At 39.1% G+C, this 23164-nt stretch overlaps 1 protein-coding gene across 1 annotated transcript; it reads right to left on the bottom strand.

The window, feature by feature from the left end:
• Positions 1 to 225: 225 nt before the first annotated feature.
• cd37 (CD37 molecule) lies at positions 226 to 19845 on the bottom strand. Its single transcript, NM_001140775.2, is given in 9 exon segments — positions 226 to 923; positions 8350 to 8433; positions 8673 to 8837; positions 9761 to 9868; positions 10611 to 10685; positions 17940 to 18070; positions 18569 to 18632; positions 18843 to 18915; positions 19790 to 19845. Coding segments are annotated over 8 exon segments (771 nt in total). The 5' UTR covers positions 18909 to 18915; positions 19790 to 19845; the 3' UTR covers positions 226 to 845.
• Between the last annotated feature and the right edge of the window lie 3319 nt (positions 19846 to 23164).

Consider the following 23164-nt stretch of genomic DNA (forward strand, 5'->3'; position numbering starts at 1 on the left):
TTTTTCAAATGATTTTTGAAACGAATGTACTTTTTGAACGATAACCATATTAAATGTGTTTAAATCTGTATAGGTTTCAAAGGCACATTTTGGATTCGCCATTGCTTTTGATCCGTTTCAGCTACAAACACCAACCCAACGTTGAAATGTGGAGACTGATTAAACTAATATTGATTCAACACAGCTTTTTGCTACATTCACATTTCATAAACTATAAAGCTTGTTGTATCCCATAAATTTTAATGGCGGAATGCAATCTTCAACATTCTAAACTGAAATTACTGCCACAAACATTCAGAATGTTCCAAATAAAACATTTTGAGAGATTAAAAAACATTGTATGGCTTATGATGATATAGTACTCACTCAAGCCTACTATACTAGCCCTCTATAACTCCACACTTACAAACCACCCCAAAATAGGTCACTATAGCTAACACATAGCCTATGAAAACCCTATTAAAACAGTTACTACTTCTACCATCACTACTGCTGTCAATACTACTACCACTGGTGCATGATTTGAAGTATCTACAATCTGTGATGAATTTAGCTATAAACTAGAAAAGGACATTTACTGAAGTAAATGTGTGTACTTGCTTGTCTTGAAGCACTTATGGTTATGAAATAGTAGTAGTAGACACAGCAATTTAATGTATCAATAAAAAAAAGAAAGTTATGAAGAAATGAGCAAGAATGAATGAGTTATATCAAAGCAATCAATTAATAAGTATACTCAAATTTTAACAATGAATAATACAACTACGTATTTTTTCTTTCGCTTTATAAACATAGGAAAAACAATTATATTCTTCATAGATGTTTATGCAGCACTCTGTCCTACTTTATGAGTATTGCATCAGCATGCGGTAATCCAGGCTGGTCCATCTATACAGACACATCGAAAGGGTCATACCACATAGCTGAAGAGAAAGAGAGAGAGAGAATCATTAACATATAGATGCGTAACCTATGGACCCCCACCCATTTGTATATGAGCATCATAGATGGGAGATAATATGGGGGCCACATTGGGATTCAGAAATTCAACAGTGAGTCAAAACGTTTTTCCCCACCCCTGATCTATATACATCTTTATAAAAAACATGTGGACAAATTCTGACCAACATATTAGATCAATGAATCATATTCTTTGGTATTACAGTAGGTATCGTAAGTACTCATCCCCCTTGGATTTCTTCACATTTTATTGCGTTACAAAGTGGGATTAAAATGGATTTAATTGGACAGTTTATAACAGTTTATAAAATAATAATAATTAAAGACTTCTAAATTATATTCTAAAATATAATTTTCATTAGAAAGCAAATTACGGACTCCTCTTTCAATCTGTATTTGTCCAAAACTCAGTTGTCCTGAGTATTCACAGAATGCCAGGACCTAAGATCAATGGAGACACTCAAGTTTTTGATTTCTATATCTCCTTACACATTCACAAAAATAGTCATGGCCTCTGAACCTTCCAGCTGCCTACTGGACCCTATTCCAACTTAACTACTGAAAGAGCTACTTCCTGTGCTTGGCCCTCCTATGTTGAACATAATAAACGGCTCCCTTTCCTCCGGATTTGTACCAGACCCACTAAAAGTGGCAGTAAAAAGCCTCTCCTGAAAAAGCCAAACCTTGACCCGTAAAATGTAAAACACTATCAGCCTATATCGAATCTTCCATTCCTCTCAAAAGAAATTGAAAAAGCTGCAACTCACTGCCTTCCTGCAGACAAATAATGTATACGAAACGGTCCGGTCTGGTTTTAGACCATATCATAGTGACTGCACTCATGAAGGTGGTAAAATACGTAACAAAAATGTGGAAAGTGTAGTGTAGTCTGCCTTTCTAGTGAGTGTAGTCTGACCCAGGGGTGCGAATGTGAACGGCAAGGCACTGTAGTGATGAACCGCCCTTGCTGTCTCTGCCTGGCCAGCTCCCCTCTCTCCACTGGGACACTCTGCCTCTGACACTATTACAGGGGCTGAGTCACTAGTATACTAGTGCTCGTCCATGCCATTCCTAGGAGGGCTGCGTCACGTCGTGTCAGGCTTTTTCCGCTATATTTGACTTGAGTGGGTTGAGTCACTGATGTAATCTTCCTGTCTGTTGATATCCCTCTAGTGGTGTGGGTGCTGTGTTTTAGCAAAGTGGGTGGAGATATATCCTGCCTGGTTGGCCCTGTCTGGGGGAATCGTCAAACAGGGCCAAAGTGTCCCCCTGACCCCCTGTCTCAGCATCCAGTATCTAGGACCTGACCTGATGACTCCTGTTAGTCTCATCCCCAGTCCACCTGGTTGAGCTGCTGATCCAGTTTCTGCTGTTTTTCCTGTTGCTTTGGAACCCTGACCTGTTCACCAGACGTGCTACCTTGTCACCGACCTACTGTTTTCGACGCTGTCTTTCTCTCTCCACCGCACCTGCTGTCTCGACCTCTGAATGCCTGGCTATGTAAAGCCAACTGACATTTACTCCCGAGGTCCTGACCTGTTGCACCCTCTACAACCACTGTGGAAATTATTTGACCCTGCTGGTCAGCTATGACCGTTTGAACATCTTGAAGAACAATCTGGCCTAAATGGCCTTGTACTCTTATAATCTCTACCTGGCACAGCCAGAAGAGGACTGGCCACCCATCAGAGCCTGGTTCCTCTCTAGGTTTCTTCCTATGTTCCTGCCTTTCTAGTGAGTTTTCCCTAGCCACTGTGCTTGTACATCTGCATTGCTTGCTGTTTGAGGTTTGAGGCTGGGTTTCTGTATAAACACGTTGTGACATCTGCTGATGTAAAAAGGGCTTTACAGTGCATTCGGAAAGTATTCAGACCAATTGACTTTTTCCACATTTTGTTACGTTACAACCTAATTCTAAAATGGATAAAATAATATTTTTCCATCATCAATCTACACACAATACCCCATAATGACAAAGAAAAAAACTGTTAAAAAAATATAAATGTTTGCACATTTATAAACATTTTAAACTGAAATATCTTATTTACATAATTATTCAGACCCTCTGCTATGAGACTCGAAATTGAGCTCTGGTGATTCCTGTTTCCATTGATCATCATTGATGTTTCTACAATGTTATTGGAGGCCACCTGTGGTAAATTCAATTGATTGGACATGATTTGGAAAGGCACACACCTCTCTATATAAGGTCTCACAATTGACAGTTTCAGAGCAAACACCAAGCCACGAGGTCGAAGGAATTGTCCGTAGAGCTCCGAAACAAGATTTTGTTGAGGCACAGATCTGGGGAAGGGTACCAAAAAGTGTCTGTAGCATTGAAGGTCCCCAAGAACACAGTGGCCTCCATTATTCCTAAATGGGAGAAGTTTGGAACCACCAAGACTTCCTAGAGCTGGCAAACCGTCCAAACTGAACAATCGGGGGAGAAGGGCCTTGGTCAGGGAGGTGACCAAGAACCAGATAGTCACACCAACAGAGCTCCAGAGTTCCTCTGTGGAGATGGGAGAACCTTCCAGAAGGACAACCATCTCTGCAGCACTTAATCAGGCCTTTATGTTAGAGTGGTCAGACGGAAGCCACTCCTCAGTAAAAAGCACATGACAGCCCGCTTGGAGTTTGCCAGAAGGCCCCTATAGGTCTCAGACCATGAGAAACAAGATTCTCTGATCTGATGAAACCAAGCTTGAACTCTTTGGCCTGAATGCCAAGCGTCATGTCTGGAGGAAACCTTGCACCATCCCTACCATCCACAGCATAATTGTTAACTTGGGCATGCTTAAAGAGATATTCTGTGTCTGATTTATTCATTTTAACCATGTACCAATCACTGCCTTTCTTTGAGGCTTTCGAAAAGCTCCCTGGTCTTTGTAATTGAATCTGTGCTTAAATTCAATACTTGACTGAAGGACCTTTCAGATGTTGTTCAATGGGGGACAGAGGAAGGTGTAGTCATTCAAAATTCATGTCAACCCCTATTATTTCACACAGATTGAGACCATGTAATTTATTATGTGATCTGTTACACCAAGTTTTACTTCTGAACTAATTTTGGCTTGCCTAAACAAAGGTGATAAATACTGATGGAATAACAATATTTTAGTAATTTAATTTGTAAAAATGTGTTGCATTTTCTTTTCACTTTGACATTATGGAGTATTATGTGTGGATCAATGACAAATCACAATTAAATATTCTGTATTTCAATCCCACTTTGTAACGCAACAAAATGTGATAAAATCCAAGGGGTGAATACTTACTTATGATACGCACTGAATATGTCTTACATTTTGTCATATATCATTCATTGGTCCAATGAATTTCGAGACACTATTTTTTGTTGTTGAACATACACATCTTTGCTCTGTCAGAAGAATATGGTTAATGCCTGATCAAACCTTTTTAATTAAATGGTACTATTTTAACAAAACAGTTATTCAAAGCACACACTGAGATTACACTGCACCACATAGAGGGACAAAGTGTTGTCATCATACCCTGCCATTTTGGACTCAGACATACTATCTAACTATTTGAAAATCAAATAAATGATTCTGTAAAATACAGGGCAGAAAAGGCCCTTGGGCAGGAACAATGCAATGCCACTTTGGCTCTCAGTCTTTATAATGTAACATCAAACCATGAAAAATGAAAGCATTCAAAATATACCTTGCCAATATTCCATATAAATATCACTGGAGGGAGTTAAATGATTCAGAAAGATTATTAATTTTAAACATAATCTGAAATTCAACCATTACATACAGCGCCTAATGAAAGTTTACACACCCTGGCACAATTTTCACATTTGGCTGCCTTAAATTTCAATCTAAAAAGGGATTCAATTGGGGTTTTCTTCCACTGATCTAAAAATGATAGAAATGTTCTGAAATGAATAAAACAAATAAGTGCTGATTGAAAAGGTCTTCCCACCCATTGCTGTGGCACATCTAAATATGTTCAGGTGATAATATTTTCAGAAACAAAATCACACAATTTGTTGAATTAGGTCCATCTGTTTGCAGAAGTAATCGTTGTCATACTGTACATACAACCTCAGAGCCACCAATGAGCCTTGCAAGTATGTATGGGATACATTTTGTTTGGAATAGATCAGGGGAGGTAAAATAAAATATCCCAAGCCACTGAATATCCCTTTGAGTATGGTAATTAATCTGTGGATGGTGTATCATATCACCCAGACACTGAAAAGATCTGGCCATCTTTCCTAACTGAGCTGCGGAAGAGAATGGAAACTGCTCAGGGATATCACTATCATGCTTAAGATCATTTTAAAACAGCCACAGAATGTAATGGCTGAGGTGAAAGAGCTGTGCATGGATCAACAACATTGCATTCACTCCACATTACTGGCCTATATGACAAAGTGAATCATCCATCCTGTTTGCAACAATGCCCGTTTGCAACAATGCCCATAATACTGCAAATAAACATGGCAAATAAATTAACTTTTTGGCCTAAATGACAACTTCAGGTATGGGTCAAATCCAATACAACACATCAAACTGAAACCCTCTGTATTTTCAAGTATTGTGGTGGCAGCATCTTGTTATGGGTCTGCTTGTCACCGACAGGCACTGGGGGGTTTGAAAAAATAAAGATTTTTTTTTACTTAATCCTTTTTTAGATTTTAATTTAAGGCAGAAAAATGGGAAAACTGTGCAAAGTGTGTGTAAACTTTCATTAGGAATTATACAGCATATATAAATATATACACTACCGTTCAAAGTGTGTGTAAACTTTCATTAGGAATTATACAGCATATATAAATATATACACTACCGTTCAAAGTGTGTGTAAACTTTCATTAGGAATTATACAGCATATATAAATATATACACTACCGTTCAACATTTTGGGGTCACTTAGAAATGTCCTTGTTTTTGAAAGAAAAGCAATTTTTTTGTCTATTAAAATAACATAAAATTGATCAGAAATACAGTGTAGACATTGTTAATTATTGTTGTAAATTACTATTGTAGCAGGAAATGGCTGATATTTAATGGAATATCTACATAGGCGTACAGAGGCCCATTATCAGCAACCATCACTCCAGCCTTCATTTCTCAGAACAAGAATAGACTGATGAGTTTCAGAAGAAAGTTCTTTGTTTCTGGCCATTTTGAGCCTGTAATAAAACCCACAAATGCTGATGCTCCAGATACTCAAGTAGTCTAAAGAAGGCCAGTTTTATTGTTCTTTAATCAGCACAACAGTTTTCAGCTGTGCTAACATAATTGCAAAAGGGTTTTCTAATGATCAATTCTCCTTTTAAAAAGATAAACTTGGATTAGCTAACACAACGTGCCATTGGAACACAGGAGTGATGGTTGCTGATAGTGGGCCTCTGTACGCCTATGTCGATATTCCATTAAAAATCATCAGTTTCCAGCTACAACAGTCATTTTTCAACATTAACAATGTCTGCACTGTACTTCTGATCCATTTTATGTTATTTTAATGGTCAAAAAATGTGCTTTTCTTTCAAAAACAGTGACTCCAAACTTTTGAACGGTAGTGTATATATGTCGTTTTTTTTATTTTGTCATTTTTACTGCATCACCACTACACAAAAACATGACAGACCTGGAAAGTTGAAAGTGCCTGCCTTCAGTCTTTGAGGGATGACAACATGGACATGGAGTACAACTCAAACAACAAAGAACCAGGAGACACACCCATTGGAGACACTGGGATAAGAACATGGAGACAAAGACACAAAGCGTGGACAACTCTATTTATAAGGGTCACTACTGGTCTTCTCATGGTGCATTTAAACAAAACTCTAACAATATGATTGTTCCACCATAGGAGTGGTTACAGTAAGTGGTGTGATTGTTAAAGCTTCCCTAGTACACACTAAAAACAAATGGTTGGATAGAGTGCCAAATAAACGTTAGTTTGCTAGTAACTATATTTTTATTTGTTCTGTAAGGAACCATGCTCATCAGGTTCTAAATGGAACCTGAATGGTGCTATAAAGAACCATTTACTAAGCTTCTATAAAGAACCATTAAAAAAAGGTTCTATATAGCACCAAAATAATTGGGTTCTGCAATGGTTACAACCCTTTTTTATGGTTCTTTACATATCCTTTATGGAGAATGGTTTTATAAAGAACTTTTCTCAATATCAAAGGTTCTTTGTAGAACCATACAGGCTGTTTTATTCTGGTTTAATAACCATATTATATTGTTAAAATTCTGTAGGTTTTATTATTGTTTACTAACAAGTTGAATCATGTGTGTTAGCTATGAAATAGCAGGGGGTCCCTGAGGAGAGAATTGAGAACTACTGACTAAGTTAGTAAACCATTCACAACTGACCCAAAGCCATGCTTAGGTCTTTCACAATACACCTTCACTAGCGATAGTCATATATAACATGATTTAGCATAACACAACAGAATGACACTCACTCACGGTTAAACAAAAAAAGTTGTGTCTAAACCATGCCACAAATTATTCTAATGAGCCACCACCCCTACATTTAAATTATCACTAAAAGAGGAAAGAACCCTTTTTTGAACTGCAAAGAAGCATTGAAGGGCTCAAAGGGTTTTTCGGGTCAGCATGGTTCCACATAGAGCCATCACCCTTCCCAAACAACCCTTGAGGAACTCTCATTGTTTTGTGTGTACATACTGTTTTGTGCATACCACACAAGACATGCCACAAGTGGTCTCTTCACAGTCCCCAAGTCCAGAACGGACTGTGGGAGACACACAGTACTACATAGAGCCATGACTACATGGAACTCTATTCCACATCAAGTAACTGACGCAAACAGTAAAATTAGATTTAAAAAACAGATAATAAAAAAACCCTATGGAACAGCGGGGACTGTGAAGCAACACAAACATTGGCACAGACACATGCATATACACACACACACACACACACACATGCATATACACACACACACACATACGATAACATACACACTATACATACACATGGACTTAGTACTGTAGATATGTGGTAGTGGTGTAGTAGGGGCCTGAGGGCACACAGTGTGTTGTGAAATCTGTGAATCTATTGTAATGTTTTAAAATTGTATAAACTGCCTTAATTTTGCTGGACCCCAGGAAGAGTAGCTGCTGCTCCATAATAAATACAAATACTACGGGAATGACTATGTTGTGAGGATATACACATTCTCAGACCACCTATGGAGGGTCAATATGACCATTCACTGAAACTGAAAGCCCCTGACCTCTAAACATTTGTTGCTTCTTAATGATTCTAACAATTATGATTACAACTCATTTTCCTGTGAGAATACTTTTGGTTTAGCATGTTGTGATTTCTGACCCGGTTTGTCAAGTTGAGATGAGATTATCCAATTTACCTCCACCGTCATCACAGCAAGTAGCACGGCAAAAATAATGAGCATATTCTCGTCCAACCACTCTCTAATACTCTCTCTGCACCCCTGTAACAGAGAAGTTAAAGCAATCAGTAAAATACCAGGAAATATCAAACTTCTCAGTTAAGGTAGAGAATATGCTTAACTCTAAATCCTCTTCTTTAAACAAGTAAAAAAGGGTGCTTGGGACCAAAAATAGATCACATACAAATTAAAACAACATACAAGTTTGCTGGCCTTTTAAAAAATGTTGTTATATCAAATGTAACACATTTGAAGTAATGCCACGAGTCAGGACCACTTACGTTTTGATAGATGTCACACATTGTGTAATTTGAAAAAGACCGGATGTCATTGCAGTCACACATTTCATAAGAATTTGAGTCATTCTGGGTGTTATTGATGGGGTGGTAACAGGAGCAGGGTGCCTTCACCCAGATGTTTGGTCCTGTCCATCCACAACAATGAATCTGCATGGTTGTAAGAGAAGGAGATAATGCTTAATCTAACACTTTTTCAAAGTCTAAGGCGGGATTCAAACCATGCAGACAACTGACCATCGTACTGCACTTGACACACTGCGATCCTGATTCGGACGTAACTTTCTATGGTGGAAATTGCCATTGGGTTGTGCATCACCAAACCAAATTCAAACATTGATTATCCAACTTCATTCGCATGGAAATGAAATCATGCATCAAGTTAGAAGACACCTATGTTGAAGTGGGCTTTGTGGAGGTTTAATTACTGTTACTGTGGTTACACCTCCTACACAGCATAAACATTCTACAAGTCAAGTGCAATAGCAATAATCTGTGTGTGTTTGAATCCCGGCCTAAATTTAATTGAACTAGATTCTATCATAGATGACCTCTCAAAATTAATTCACACATATCAAGTGTCAGCAGCAACTGAATTTAAAGTTTAAGATTAGTTTGTTGTAGTTTTGATAATATTTGGAGCATGTATATAGGGAACTATCCAAACAAACTATGTCTCTTAAAGAATTAGGTTGATCCATTCCAGTTGATAATCATAGTTAACTGACTGGATGTATTGAATGTTATTCCAGATGCTCAAAGCACTTTACATTAATGTATGGTGGAAACTCATCTCATCCTTCACCAATGTTTAGCACACACTAGGGTGATGCCTCAGCAGCCATTTTAAGACAGAAAGCTCACCATACGTTAGCTTTCACAGTGGAGAGGTGAGAAGGGATTTATGCCAATTAGGAATCAGGGGGTGATTTGGTGGCCATGACAATACGTGGTCAGGTTGGGAATTTAGCCAGGACATCGGGGTTAACACCCCTACTCTTCAATACCTCAGTTCAACATCTCATCCAAAGGACAAATTACCAACTGGCAATGTATACTACTGCATGTATTACCTCCTGCTGAACGTAGTCCAGAGTCTTTTCCAAATTCAGATAGTTGGATTCATTCTTGCCAAATGATGCAATGAGATGAAGAACATGCTCTTCGACTTTGCTTTCAAACTAGAACAAAATGTGTGAGAAAAAAATGAGATGCCTTTCAAAAGTCACTCCAACTATTGTGTAAATAACATACCCACTGATATTGACTTACAAGATCCTCTTTCAACCCATTCACCAGGTAACAAAAGAGGTTTTATATTCGTGGCACACCCTGAGAAAAACTAGGCTATTGCATACACAGAATGTGACGCTGTGGAATTAGATGTAATAGCAGTGTCCCCTTTAGGCAACAATATTATTTTCAAAATCTCCCTGCATTGATGATTGTCACATCATTATGAAACGCTTATGTATTTGACTTGCTCCTAGGTGTGTGGCTCAGTTGGTAGAGCATGGCACTTCCATTGCCAGGGTTGTGGTTTCGTATTCCCACTGGGGATGTATGAGCTTCTGCTAAATTACTCAATTGCAAATGTAAAATGTGGCAAGGGGAGAAAAAACGGAAACCTGTTCATAGGGGGAAAAATGATTTACCATAGATATATAGCTAGTTCAGGAAGTAATCTTTAATGTCACCAATCTTTGAATATCTTTGTAATTCATAAATAAGGGTGAATCAGCACAATCTTGAGTGCCAGTCATGTTTTAATAGTTTAAATAGTGTCATTGTTGATTGTGATGTGTAACTATGGTCAAATAACACCAATGACTGTGTGAATTTAAGCATTGTACATGGCTCGTGTGAAGATAAGTAAATAAGTAAGCGTAGTTACTCAGGTAATATCATAGGTAAATGTCTTACTGAAGTCCTCTGAGTGAAGAGCAGAACCGCTCCCACAATCTGAGCAGCAAGAAGGATGGAGAGCAGGAAGAAATACTGTAAAGATGAGCAATAGTTAGAGTAGATCAATCACAGCCATATTTTTATGTGCTGCTGCATAATTTATTTGTTTGTGTTTTAGGTGTGTGTAATCTACACAAATTTGGATATACTGTAAATGCCCAGTGTTTATTTTCTTAAATCACTGACCACAACAGGCGCTTATTAGTGTCAGGCGTCTATTTGAGCCAGGTGTTTATTTCCTTAATCCACACAGCTTTGCTCATTTGCATAGTTTGTTTAATTCCAGCATTCACTTGCTGCATCTTAATAAATGTCTTCATTTCCTGCACTAATGTGTTCTCCTTTACTCACAGTGTTTTGTTTCTTTTGTCTTAGTATGCCTCTATTTTGGATGAAAAATTACTTTTACTTCGCAGAATAATTATTCTCCTCTTTGACTTTGCAGTTTTTTCCAATTTCTGGGTGTCTGTACTCCCGGAGTTGTTAACTTTTTTTGTGCTTCCCAGTTAGCTAGCATTTCTCTGCTGATTGCAGCCAATGGCTAGCAGTTGCTTACTGGCAATAAAAATCATTTTTTCTAGGCATTACTGAATTATTTAATATAACAAATCAAACATTAACCCTCATAAACAATTCATGGTAATTCATGGTAACCTCATAAATAATTCATTTAGACCTGGTGTTTCTTTGAAACAGGCATTTATTTGCTGAAATGTGTGCTATTACCCGGCTATTAAATGAGACAGGCGATATTTGAGACTCAGCGTTTAATTTAAGTTTTACATTAACAGAACAATAAACCAGGTTCCATCCAACCTTTTTACGTGAGTAAAGTACATGTCGGATAAAAAATGTCACGACAGGCCTGATGGAAACAGCCAATTTGTCAGTAAACTTTCCAAATGTCTACAAAACGCTTTTATGGGCAAATATTGATATATCACATCATATCAAAGTAAACTTGGAGTCACGCGATGATATGTTGTGTGGTCCTCCCACTACGACTCGGGAAACCATGAACATTATTAGGCTACTGATGAAATAATTTATGATGAACTTCACAGGGTGGTGAAAGTACACTGTGATGAGCTTGATGCTCCTTTACAATAAATATTGACAGTCTTATTCTGGTGACATGATAATCAATGCTTGGCTGCTGTTTGACAAATACAAATAATCATACTTTTTCGTCCATAATAATCTCATCATGTACATTCAAAAAAAAAAAGTGGGTTCCTCAAGGGTTCTTTGGGTAGGGTGGTGGTTCTATGTGGAACCATAACAACTCAAAGAACTCTTTGGGCTCTTCAATGGTTCTTTACAGTTCACAAAAAGGTTCTTTGTTCTTTTAGAAATAATTTAAATGTAGGGGAGGCAGCTCATTAGAATATTTTGGAGCCTGGCTTGCGCACAGCTCTTTTCTGTCATTTCAGTTTATCAAATGTGGAGTTATGCCATTACATACTATATATGAATATTGCCAGTGACGGTGTTTTGTAAAAGACTCCAATAAGGCCTTGTATCCATTGACTAAATTAGTCAGCGGTTCTCAATTCTGTTCTTGGGGACCCCCAGCTGTTCCAGATGTAGCTCACTTGATTCAACTTGACATTTAACACAGATGAAATTTCAACAATATAATATGGTTGACCAGAATAAAAAACCCTGTATGGTTTTTAAAGATGATCTACAAAGAACCTTTCAGATTGAGAATGGTTCTTTATAGAACGAACCTTTATGATCCTGAGTGGGCACATTTCAAATCAAAATCAAATCAAATCAAATTTGATTAGTTACACGCGCTGAATATAACAGGTGTAGCCCTTACAGTGAAATGCTTACTTACAAGACCCTAACCAACAGTGCAATATCCCCACCCCAAAAATATGGATAAGAATAAGAGATAAAAGTAACAAGTGATTAAAGAGCAGCAGTAAAAAATAACAATATATACAGGGGGGTGCCGGTACAGGGTCAACGTGCGGGGCACTGGTTAGTTGAGGTAGTATGGACATGCAGGTAAAGTTATTAAAGTGACTGTGCACAGATGACAACAGAGAGTGGCAGTGGTTTGGAGAGGGGAGGGGGAGAGCAATGCAAATAGTCTGAGTAGCCATTTGACTAGATGTTCAGGAGTCTTATGGCTTGGGGGTAGAAGCTTCTAAACGAAACCTCTTGGACCTAGACTTGGCACTCTGGTATCGCTTGCCGTGCGGGAGCAGAGAGAACAGTCTATGACTGGAATAGCTGGAGTCTTCAACAATTTTTAGGGCCTTCCTCTGACACCGCCTGTATAGAGGTCCTGGATAGCAGGAAGCTTGGCTGTTCGCACTACCCTCTGTAGTGTCTTGCGGTCAGAGGCCGAGCAGTTACCATACCAGGCAGTGATGCAACCAGTCAGGATGTGCTTGATGGTGCAGCTGTAGAATCTTTTGTGGATCTAAGGACCCATGCCAAACCTTTTCAGTCTCCTGAGGAGAATAGGTTTTGTCGTGCCCGCTTCATGACTGTCTTGGTGTGCTTGGACCATGTTAGTTTGTTGGTGATGTGGACACCAAGGAACTTGAAGCTCTCAACCTGCTCCACTGCAGCCCCGTCGATGAGAATGGGGGCGTGCTCGGCCCACTTTTTCCTGTAGTCCACAATCATCTCTTTTGTCTTGATCACATTGAGGGAGAGGTTGTTGTCCTGGCACCACACAGCCAAGTCTCTGACCTCCTCTCTATAGACCGTCTCGTTGTTGTCGGTGATCAGGCCTACCACTGTTGTGTCATCAGCAAATTTAACGATGGTGTTGGGGTCGTGCCTAGTCGTGCACTCATCAGTGAACAGGGAGTACAGGAGGGGGTTGAGCACTCACCCCTGAGGGGCCCCTGTGTTGAGGATCAGCTTGGCGGATATGTGGTTACTTTCCCTTACCTCCTGGGAGCGGCTGGTCAGGAAGTCCAGGATCCAGTTGCAGAGGGAGGTGTTTCGTCCCAGGGTCCTTAGCTTATTGATGAGCTTTCAGGGCACTATAGTGTTGAACGCTGAGCGGTATTCAATGAACAGAATTCTCACATAGGTGTTCCTTTTGTCCAGGTGGAAAAGGGCCGTGTATCTAGTGCAATAGAGATTGCATCCTCAGTGGATCTGTTGGGGCGGTATGCAAATTGGAGTGGGTCTAGGGTTTCTGGGATGATGGTGTTGATGTGAGCCATGACCAGCCTTTCAAAGCACTTCATGGCTACAGACGTGAGTGCTACAGGTCGGTAGTCATTTAGGCAGGTTACCTTAGTGTTCTTGGGCACAGGCACTATGGTGGTCTGCTGAAAACATGTTGGTATTACAGACTCGGACAGGGAGAGGTTGAAAATGTCAGGGAAGACTTTTGCTAGTTGGTCAGCGCATGCTCATAGTACATGTCCTGGTAATCCGTCTGGCCCAGCGGCCTTGTGAATGTTGACCTGTCTAAAGGTCTTACTCACATCGGCTGCAGAGTGCGTGATCACACTGTCTTCCGGTACAGCTGGTGCTCTCATGCATGTTTCAGTGTTATTTGCCTCGAAGTGAGCATAGTTTAGCTCGTCTGTTAGGCTTGTGTCATTGGGTAGCTCTCGGCCGTGCTTCCCTTTGTAGTCTGTAATGGTTTGCAAGCCCTGCTACATCCGACGAGCGTCAGAGCCGGTGTAGTGCGACTTGATCTTAGTCCTGTATTGATGCTTTGCCTGTTTGATGGTTCATCGAAGGGCATACCGGGATTTCTTATCCTGTTGGGGGTAGGGGGCAGTATTTACACGGCCGGATAAAAAACGTACCCGATTTAATCTGGTTATTACTACTGCCCAGAAACTAGAATATGCATATAATTATTGGCTTTGGATAGAAAACACCCTAAAGTTTCTAAAACTGTTTGAATGGTGTCTGTGAGTATAACAGAACTCATATGGCAGGCAAAAACCTGAGAAGATTCCTTACAGGAAGTGCCCTCTCTGACTATTCCTTGAGCTTCTTGTCTCTGTTTATTGAAGACTGAGGATCTTTGCTGTAACGTGACACTTCCTACGGCTCCCATAGGCTCTCAGAACCCGGGAAAAAGCTGAATGATATCGAGGCAGCCCCTGGCTGAAACACATTATCGCCTTTGGCAAGTGGCCGATCAGAGGACAATGGGCTTAGGCGCATGCACGAGTCGACCCCATGCTTTATTTTCTTTCATCTTTTTACCTAAACGCAGATTCCCGGTCGGAATATTATCGCTTTTTTATGAGAAAAATGGCATAAAAATTGATTTTAAACAGCGGTTGACATGCTTCGAAGTACGGTAATGGAATATTTAGAATTTTTTTGTCACGAATTGCGCCATGCTCGTCACCCTTATTTACCCTTTCGGATAGTGTCTTGAACGCACGAACAAAACGCCGCTGTTTGGATATAACTATGGATTATTTTGAACCAAACCAACATTTGTTATTGAAGTAGAAGTCCTGGGAGTGCATTCTGACGAAGACAGCAAAGGTAATAACATTTTTCTTATAGTAAATCTGACTTTGGTGAGTGCTAAACTTGCTGGGTGTCTAAATAGCTAGCCCTGTGATGCCGGGCTATCTACTGAGAATATTGCAAAATGTGCTTTCACTGAAAAGCTATTTTAAAATCAGACATATCGAGTGCATAGAGGAGTTCTGTATCTATAATTCTTAAATAATTGTTATGCTTTTTGTGAACGTTTATCGTGAGTAATTTAGTAAATTCACCGGCAGTGTTCGGTGGGAATGCTAGTCACATGCTAGTGACATGCTAATGTAAAAAGCTGGTTTTTTTATATAAATATGAACTTGATTGAACAAAACATGCATGTATTGTATAACATAATGTCCTAGGGTTGTCATCTGATGAAGATCATCAAAGGTTAGTGCTGCATTTAGCTGTGGTTTGGGTTTATGTGACATTATATGCTAGCTTGAAAAATGGGTGTCTGATTATTTCTGGCTTGGTACTCTGCTGACATAATCTAATGTTTTGCTTTCGTTGTAAAGCCTTTTTGAAATCGGACAGTGTGGTTAGATTAACGAGAGTCTTGTCTTTAAAATGGTGTAAAATAGTCATATGTTTGAAAAATTGAAGTTTTTGTATTTTTGAGGAATTTGTAATTCGCCTATCATTGGATATTGGAGCAGGTGTTCCGCTAGCGGAACGTCTAGATGTATTAACTTGTATTTTTTAGTTAAATTTAACCACAAAAGTTATTTTCATGTGCACTACGTCATCACGCACAGCCTTTTATCCACAACAAGTCTACTTGATGGAAACATCTCATAACACAACAAAAACTGGAAAAAGTCAAGGGATGTGAATAATTTCCGAAGGTAGGAGTGAATGGATAGGGTTTATAAAAATCAGTAGGGCAAGTGTTTCATCAGCTATAAAATGTAAATTCTACAAATGTCCCGACAGGCCTGATGATAACAGAAAATATTGCTGTACAGTGATTTCAGATATTATTCGGACCCCTTCCCTTTTTCCACATTTTGTTACATTACAGCCTTATTCTAGAATGGATTAAATAAATTTTTCCTCATCAATCTACACACAATACCCGTAATGACAAAGTGAACACAGGTTTTTAGAATTTTTTGCAAATGTATATATATATATAAAGAAATACCTTATTTTCATAAATATTCAGACTCTTTGCTATGAAATTGAGCTCAAGTGCATCCTGTTTCCATTGATCATCCTTGAGATGTTTCTACAACTAGATTGGAGTCCAGCTGTGGTAAATTCAATTGATTGGACATGATTTGGAAAGGCACACACCTGTCTATGTAAGTTTCCACAGTTGACAATGCATGTCAGAGCAACAACCAAGCCATGAAGTCAAAGGAATTATCCATAAAGCACCAATATATGATTGGGTTGAGGCTCAGATCTGGGGAAGGATACCAAAAAATGTATGGAAAGTCCCCAAGAACACAGTGCCCTCCATCATTCTTAAATGGAAGAAGTCTGGAACCACCAAGAGGAATCGGGGGAGAAGGGCCTTGATCAGGGAGGTGACCAAGAACCAGACGGTCACTCTGACAGTTCCTCTGTGGAAATGGGAGAACCTTCCAGAAGGACAACCATCCCTGCAGCCCTCCACCAATCAGGCCTATATGGTAGAGAGCCAGATGGAAGCCACTTCTCAGTAAAAGGCACATGACAACCTGCTTGGAGTTTTCAAAAAGTCACCTAAAGGACTCAGACCATGAGAAACAAGATTCTCTGATCTGATGAAACCAAGATTGAACTCTTTGGCCTGAATGCCAAGTGTCACATCTGGAGGAAACTTGGCACCATCCCTACGCATGGTGGGGGCAGCATAATGCTGTGGGTATGTTTTTCAACAGCAGGGACTGGGAGACTAGTCAGGATCAAGTGAAAGATGAACAGAGAAAAGTACAGAGAGATCCTTGATGAAAACTCCAGAGTGCTCAGGACCTTAGATTGGGGCAACGGTTCACCTTCCAACAAGACAACGACCCTAAGCACACAGCCAAGATAAAACAGGAGTGACTTTGAGTCTTTGAATGTCCTTGAGTGGCCCAGCCAGAGCCCGGACTTGAACCCGATCAAACATTTCTGGAGAGACCTGAAAATAGCTGTGCAGCGACGCTCCCCATCCAACCTGACCGAGCTTCAGAGGATCTGTGGAGAAGAATGGTGAAACTCCCCAAATACAGGTGTGCCAAGCTTGTATCGTCATACCCAAGAAGACTTGAGGTTGTAATCACTGCCAGAACTGCTTCAACAACGTACTGAGTAAAGGGTGTAAATACTTATGTAAATGTGATATTTCATTTTTTTTTTTATAGTTTTGCAAACATTTCTAAAAAACAGTTTTTGCTTGTCATTATGTGTAAGTTGATGAGGGGAAAAACAATTACATCAATTTTAGAATGTGGTAACGTAACAAAAAGTGGAATAAGTCAAGGGGTCTGAATACTTTCCAAATGCACTGTAGTAACCATCATATCGAAGTATGTTGTGTTGTCCTCGCACAACTACTCAGGAAAGCGTGCAGTTTATTAGGCTACAAATGAAATAATTTCACAGGGTGGTGAAAGTACACTGTGATGATCTTGATGCTCCTTTACAAAAAATATTGATATTTTATTTTGGTGACATGATGATCGATGCTTGGCTGCCATTTAACAAATACAAATAATCTCGCTCTTTCGTCCATAATAATCTTGTCATGTACACACAAAATATTTTTTTACAAATGCACTCGGAGCTTGTCAGCTGTTTTGATTTATTTCTTACCATTCCTAACATGCATTTCACCTCCTTCAATGCACCCAGACACCCAATGAAGCCCAACGACATCGTAGCACTTCCACCAATGACCAGGAAATAGGAGAACACAGAAAAAGACATATAGGGAGGGGCAGGCACTGTAAAAGAGGAAATAACAAACTTTGAGATACTTGTTGCTCATACTGGTATGGGTTGCCAGTAATAGCTGTACCGTGCACTCAACTTTGAAATAAGAATTGGACCAGTGTCGAACCAAAGCACAATCATGTCTCAATTTAAAACAAATCTGGGGTTAAAGTAGGCCTATTATTTTACTAGTTTGTGAATATAATGTGTAGCTTACAGGCTGTCTGTTTTGAATGAATAAACTAATCTTTCATAATATAAATACCAAAAAAGCATGTTTTGGAGGGACATAAGAATTGAAATACTGTGATTTTGTTCATGAGATCCAAAAGTGAATCAGAAAGACAATTCCTAGTGTATAAAAAAGGACTATCTCAGGGAATGTTATTCCTATATTACTACAGATACATCATTGTATTTAAGGATATTTGTGTGTTGAAATATTACATTATGTAATATTACATACTGCCATTCATTGTAAGGAGTTGTTGATGAAAACAGAAACTCACTGAAGAAGCTTGTCTCAGCAAGGACTATCCATATCCCAAGTGACAGCAGGAGGGCGCCCACACACTGGTGGGAGGATGATATCTTATTGCATTGCACAATAAATACATCTCTCAACTAAGAATTCATTTCACCTATCAATAGATATTTCGACAGACTTCAATCAACCTGCAAATATACATTGAGTGTACTTTGATCAGTGAATTTGGGCAACAGTTACCACCATTCTTATGTCTAGCAGCATAAACTTTTAAATAAGTGAATGATCAAACTTACAGAAAAAAGTAGATTGAAAAGGAATAGGAAATATTTGATGAGACCAATACAGCCTTGGGATGCCATTCTGTATCTGAAAAATAAGAAACACAATCACAGTCATTATGGAGTTGTTCACTGCTTTGTTATTTGATGGCCGTTTGGACTGCGTTTCTGCTTCCGACACAGCATTAACATTCTACAAGTCAAGTGCAGTGTAATGTTGGTAATCTACGTTTGTTTGAATCCTTGCCAATGTGGTTTCAAAGGTTGGTGGTCAATGGGTGGAAAATCAATGCTCTGTTGTTATTAGTAATAGACCAGCGTGGGTGTGTGCCTGAGGGTTAACACCAACAACTCCGGACCACATGTTGTAATCGCTTCAGAGAGACGGGTTTGCTTCTCGAGCCAACATTTCCATACTGCCTCCATCTTTCTACCCCTCTCCTTCCTTCTGTCTAGATCAAATACGAAAGGGAATGGGATAAAAAAAACAGGGGTGTCATATACCCTTCTCCTAGGTGATACAACCCAACATATTATATTACCCTTCAAGGTGATTAATTATTTAGTCACCTTTATACAGCTCTCCAACACTGTAACTAAGCTTAATGTCAATGTAGACAAGACGTTATTACATTCATGATCAGTTTATAAATAGCTGTTTTTAGCAATTGTTGTTTTCCTAAATATTTTCCATGTTGCAATATTACACTGAATTACACAAAAATGAAACACATCTTTCTGTTTGAAGCTGAATACAAGTCCCATCTTCAGTGTGAAGCCTTTGTTGGTTTTGTAATTTGTAAATCAAGCTTCCATGATTAGTTTATCAAAGAATGTCTGCATCTAAAGCATTTCAAATCCTACAGTATCACATATATCTTGGTTTGCCCTCAAGATATACATCTCTTTGATAATAAATGAACTGCTCATTTCTAAACTTGAAATACACATTCTTTTCTTACCTGAAATGTAACGAGAAGTAACAATGAACCGATAAAAGCAGAAATGGTTTTAGAGTGAGACGGTACAGGAAAAAACAGGGTGGTAACACAGATACAAATAGAACATGCAAATGAACTGTCACAGCTGAGCAAATACTACAAACCATATATTTTCACTTTCCTCCACGATGTTTGTTCAGTTGGTTTTTAATATCCCATATTCAATCAGTTTAATTTGCCTTTAATTGTTTGTTTGACCAGCGTAAGTACACTCGCTGTAACCAATCTGCCTGCTTAATTAAAAATGAATGAAACCAGGAATAGGAAAAAAGGTAGCTTTATTTTTTGTCAAGCACAATCTAAACTACTTCATATGACTTAACTAATTAGATATAATTAGTTATGATATTTCACAGAGCACCTGTTTGGTTCTGTTGTAGCAACCGTTGTGAAAGTCTTTGTGGTAATTGTAGGCTTGATTTGCCTTAAATTCCTGAACCATCACTATTTAGAAGACTTTACAATGTGGTTAATATTTTTTCTGAGTATGAACAGTGTGCTGAAACAAACAATTAGGAACATTTAACATTTTATTTGGGTACATTTAGTTAACAATAGTGTTCATGGTGAAAAATGTCTGAAGTGAATGAGCAGTGATGAATTTTTCCTAACAACTGATATGAGATGGCGTGGCTAACCAGGCAGTCAAAGCATTAATAACTCAAAATCACTTCATATTCAGATCCAATCTGCTTTACCACTCTCAGCATCAACCACTCTCAATGTCGAGAGCTATCAAAGGAACAATTTTCAGGTTTAGCCTACACTACCGGTCCAAAGTTTCAGAACACCTACTCATTCAAGGGTTTTTCTTTATTTTTACCATTTTCTCAATTGTAGAATAATAATGAAGACATCAAAACTATGAAATAACACATGACGTTTCTTGAAAGTTCATGCAGATGTTTGATTTCTGAATAACATACATCTGAAAGTTATAGGTGTCCATAAAAAAATAAACATATAAGAAACCTCAAGTTGGACAATTTTTGTGTGTTCTGAGAACGTGTTAATTAGGGTTTAATATTTCCCGTGGGCCAAATCCACAAAGAGTCTCAGAAAAGGTCCTAGGACTCCTGTTAAAACTTGTTTTCAGAGAAAAAAAAACTCCCAGCTCAGAGTAGGTTTTAGGATGATGTGAAGACACTGCTCAGTCAAACTGAGCCAGGACTAAAATCTTTATCTCAGCTGGTAATCAAGAGGTACCGCAAAGGAAAGATAGTGATGACGCTCATTACCATTGTTGAAAATCATGGAGAATAACTAGGGATGTGCCGAGAAGTTGGACAAAACAAGTAAGTAACGGATATGGTCTATTTTCCTGATACGATTATGCCTGTCTGTAAAGAGAAGGGCCGGCTGTACGTTGATCCTGTTACTTTGACTGGATAGAGCGAAGCCGTATTTCTCTGTCCCCTCGCTCTTTTTTTCTTCGCTTCGGCTTTGCTCTACCAGATCACTTCTCCTCCAATGTTTGGGTCTGATCATTTAGATTGCTGCTGCCACCTGTTACCCTACTATGATCAATTCAATGGTTAAATATATGAAATATGCTTTTTACACCAGTTCAATTTAAAGAGTACTCAGATCGGTTCTTTTAAAGAGGACTAAATGTGAAAACACCCTAAGTGACAGCAAACGTGTCTGCCCTGCTGCAAGTTGAGGACACATAGACACAGACAAAAACACATGCCTCCACACGCTGCTCATAATCTGCAGCTTTTTTGGTCTATAAAAGTGCAGGGACATAGGTATTTCGCCAACCTCTACTTAGTTATATAAAAACACTTCAGTGTTTTCCGATCATGAGTATTATCCGATCCGACTATCAACTGTCAATTTACGGATACAATAATGAATACGAGTATTGACAGTTCGGCATACCCCTAGGAATAACCAATCGTGATGCGACATCGCCAGCTGTGAAATCTATAGCACGCTTCCGACCTCCACAGTGAATGTGACTGTAAATCAAATGTTGCAATTGTAAAACATTTCATATAGTTTTTCACCGATAAGGTCACTTTGACCACTCTTAATTCTTGCCTAATGGCATTAAAAACATACCATTTTTTACCAATTTAGAATAATGTAATAATTGCCTATTGCAATTAATCATTCAGTAGCCTATGGCGGTTGTTAAAAGCAGAGGTTTGATAATAGTACTGTTTTCTCAACACATACTACCGCTCAAAAGTTTTAGAAAACCTACTCATTCAAGGGTTTTTCTTAATTTTTTTTATATTTTCTACATTGTAGAATAATAGTGAAGACATCAAAACTATGAAATAACACATACATTTTGATTTGTTTAACACTTTTTTCTGGTTCCTACATGATTCCATATGTGTTATTTCATAGTAGGATGTCTTCACTATTATTCTACAATGTAGAAAATAGTACAAATAAAGAAAAACCCTTCAATGAGTAGGTGTTCTAAAACTTTTGACCGGTAAAGTATGTCACTCCCGTTCAACAACTCTAAATCGCTTTGGCATGGTAGGCATCAAGTCACTTGCCAATAATGTGGCATAAAGCGTTTGAAAGGTCTATCATTTTCGTCGAACACAATCAAAGGACCTAAAGCAGGCCACATTCAGTCTTCCCCAAGGTCCGGAAGGCCACACAACATTTGTATTATATTTCATAGCATCAAAATTACAAAACAATTGTCCCATATCCATGGCTTTGGAATATCCGATGCTCCCTGACTGTCTAGCATTCGTTTCGATGATCGTTAGTGTCACGACTCCCGCCGAAGTCGGTCCCTCTCCTTGTTCGGGCGGCGTTCGGAGGTCGACGTCACCGGTCTTCTAGCCATTGCCGCTCCACCTTTCATTTACCATTGGTTTTGTCTTGTTTTCCCGCACACCTGGTTTACATCCCCTCATTACTCTATGTGTATATTATCCTCTGTTCCCCCCATGTCTGTGTGTGGTATTGTTCGTTCGTTACATGTTTGACACTACAGGCTGGTTTTGCGCCGGGTATTGTTGTAACCCGTGGTATTGTTATTTGTACCCATTAGTGTGATTTGTGTGCTATCGCTTTTTCCCTTGGGCCGGAGTGTTGTGATGCAGTTGCGTCCAGCTGTTTTCCTCTGCCTGAATTAAGTGTGCCTGTTCACTCATCTCTGCTCTCCTGCACCTGACTTCCTTCGACCAGTTGCGCACACTCTGACAGAATACCACACCCAGACATGAATACAAACAGTGTAGTTACTCTCTCCGTAGGGCAATCAAACAGGCAAAACATCAGTACAGAGACAAAGTGGAGTCTCAATTCAATGGCTCAGATACAAAATGTATGTGGCAGGGCCTTCAGACAATCACGGAT

Source organism: Salmo salar, chromosome 19 (genome assembly GCF_965601325.2).
Source record: "Salmo salar chromosome 19, fSalSal1, whole genome shotgun sequence".
Taxonomy (NCBI): domain Eukaryota; kingdom Metazoa; phylum Chordata; class Actinopteri; order Salmoniformes; family Salmonidae; genus Salmo; species Salmo salar.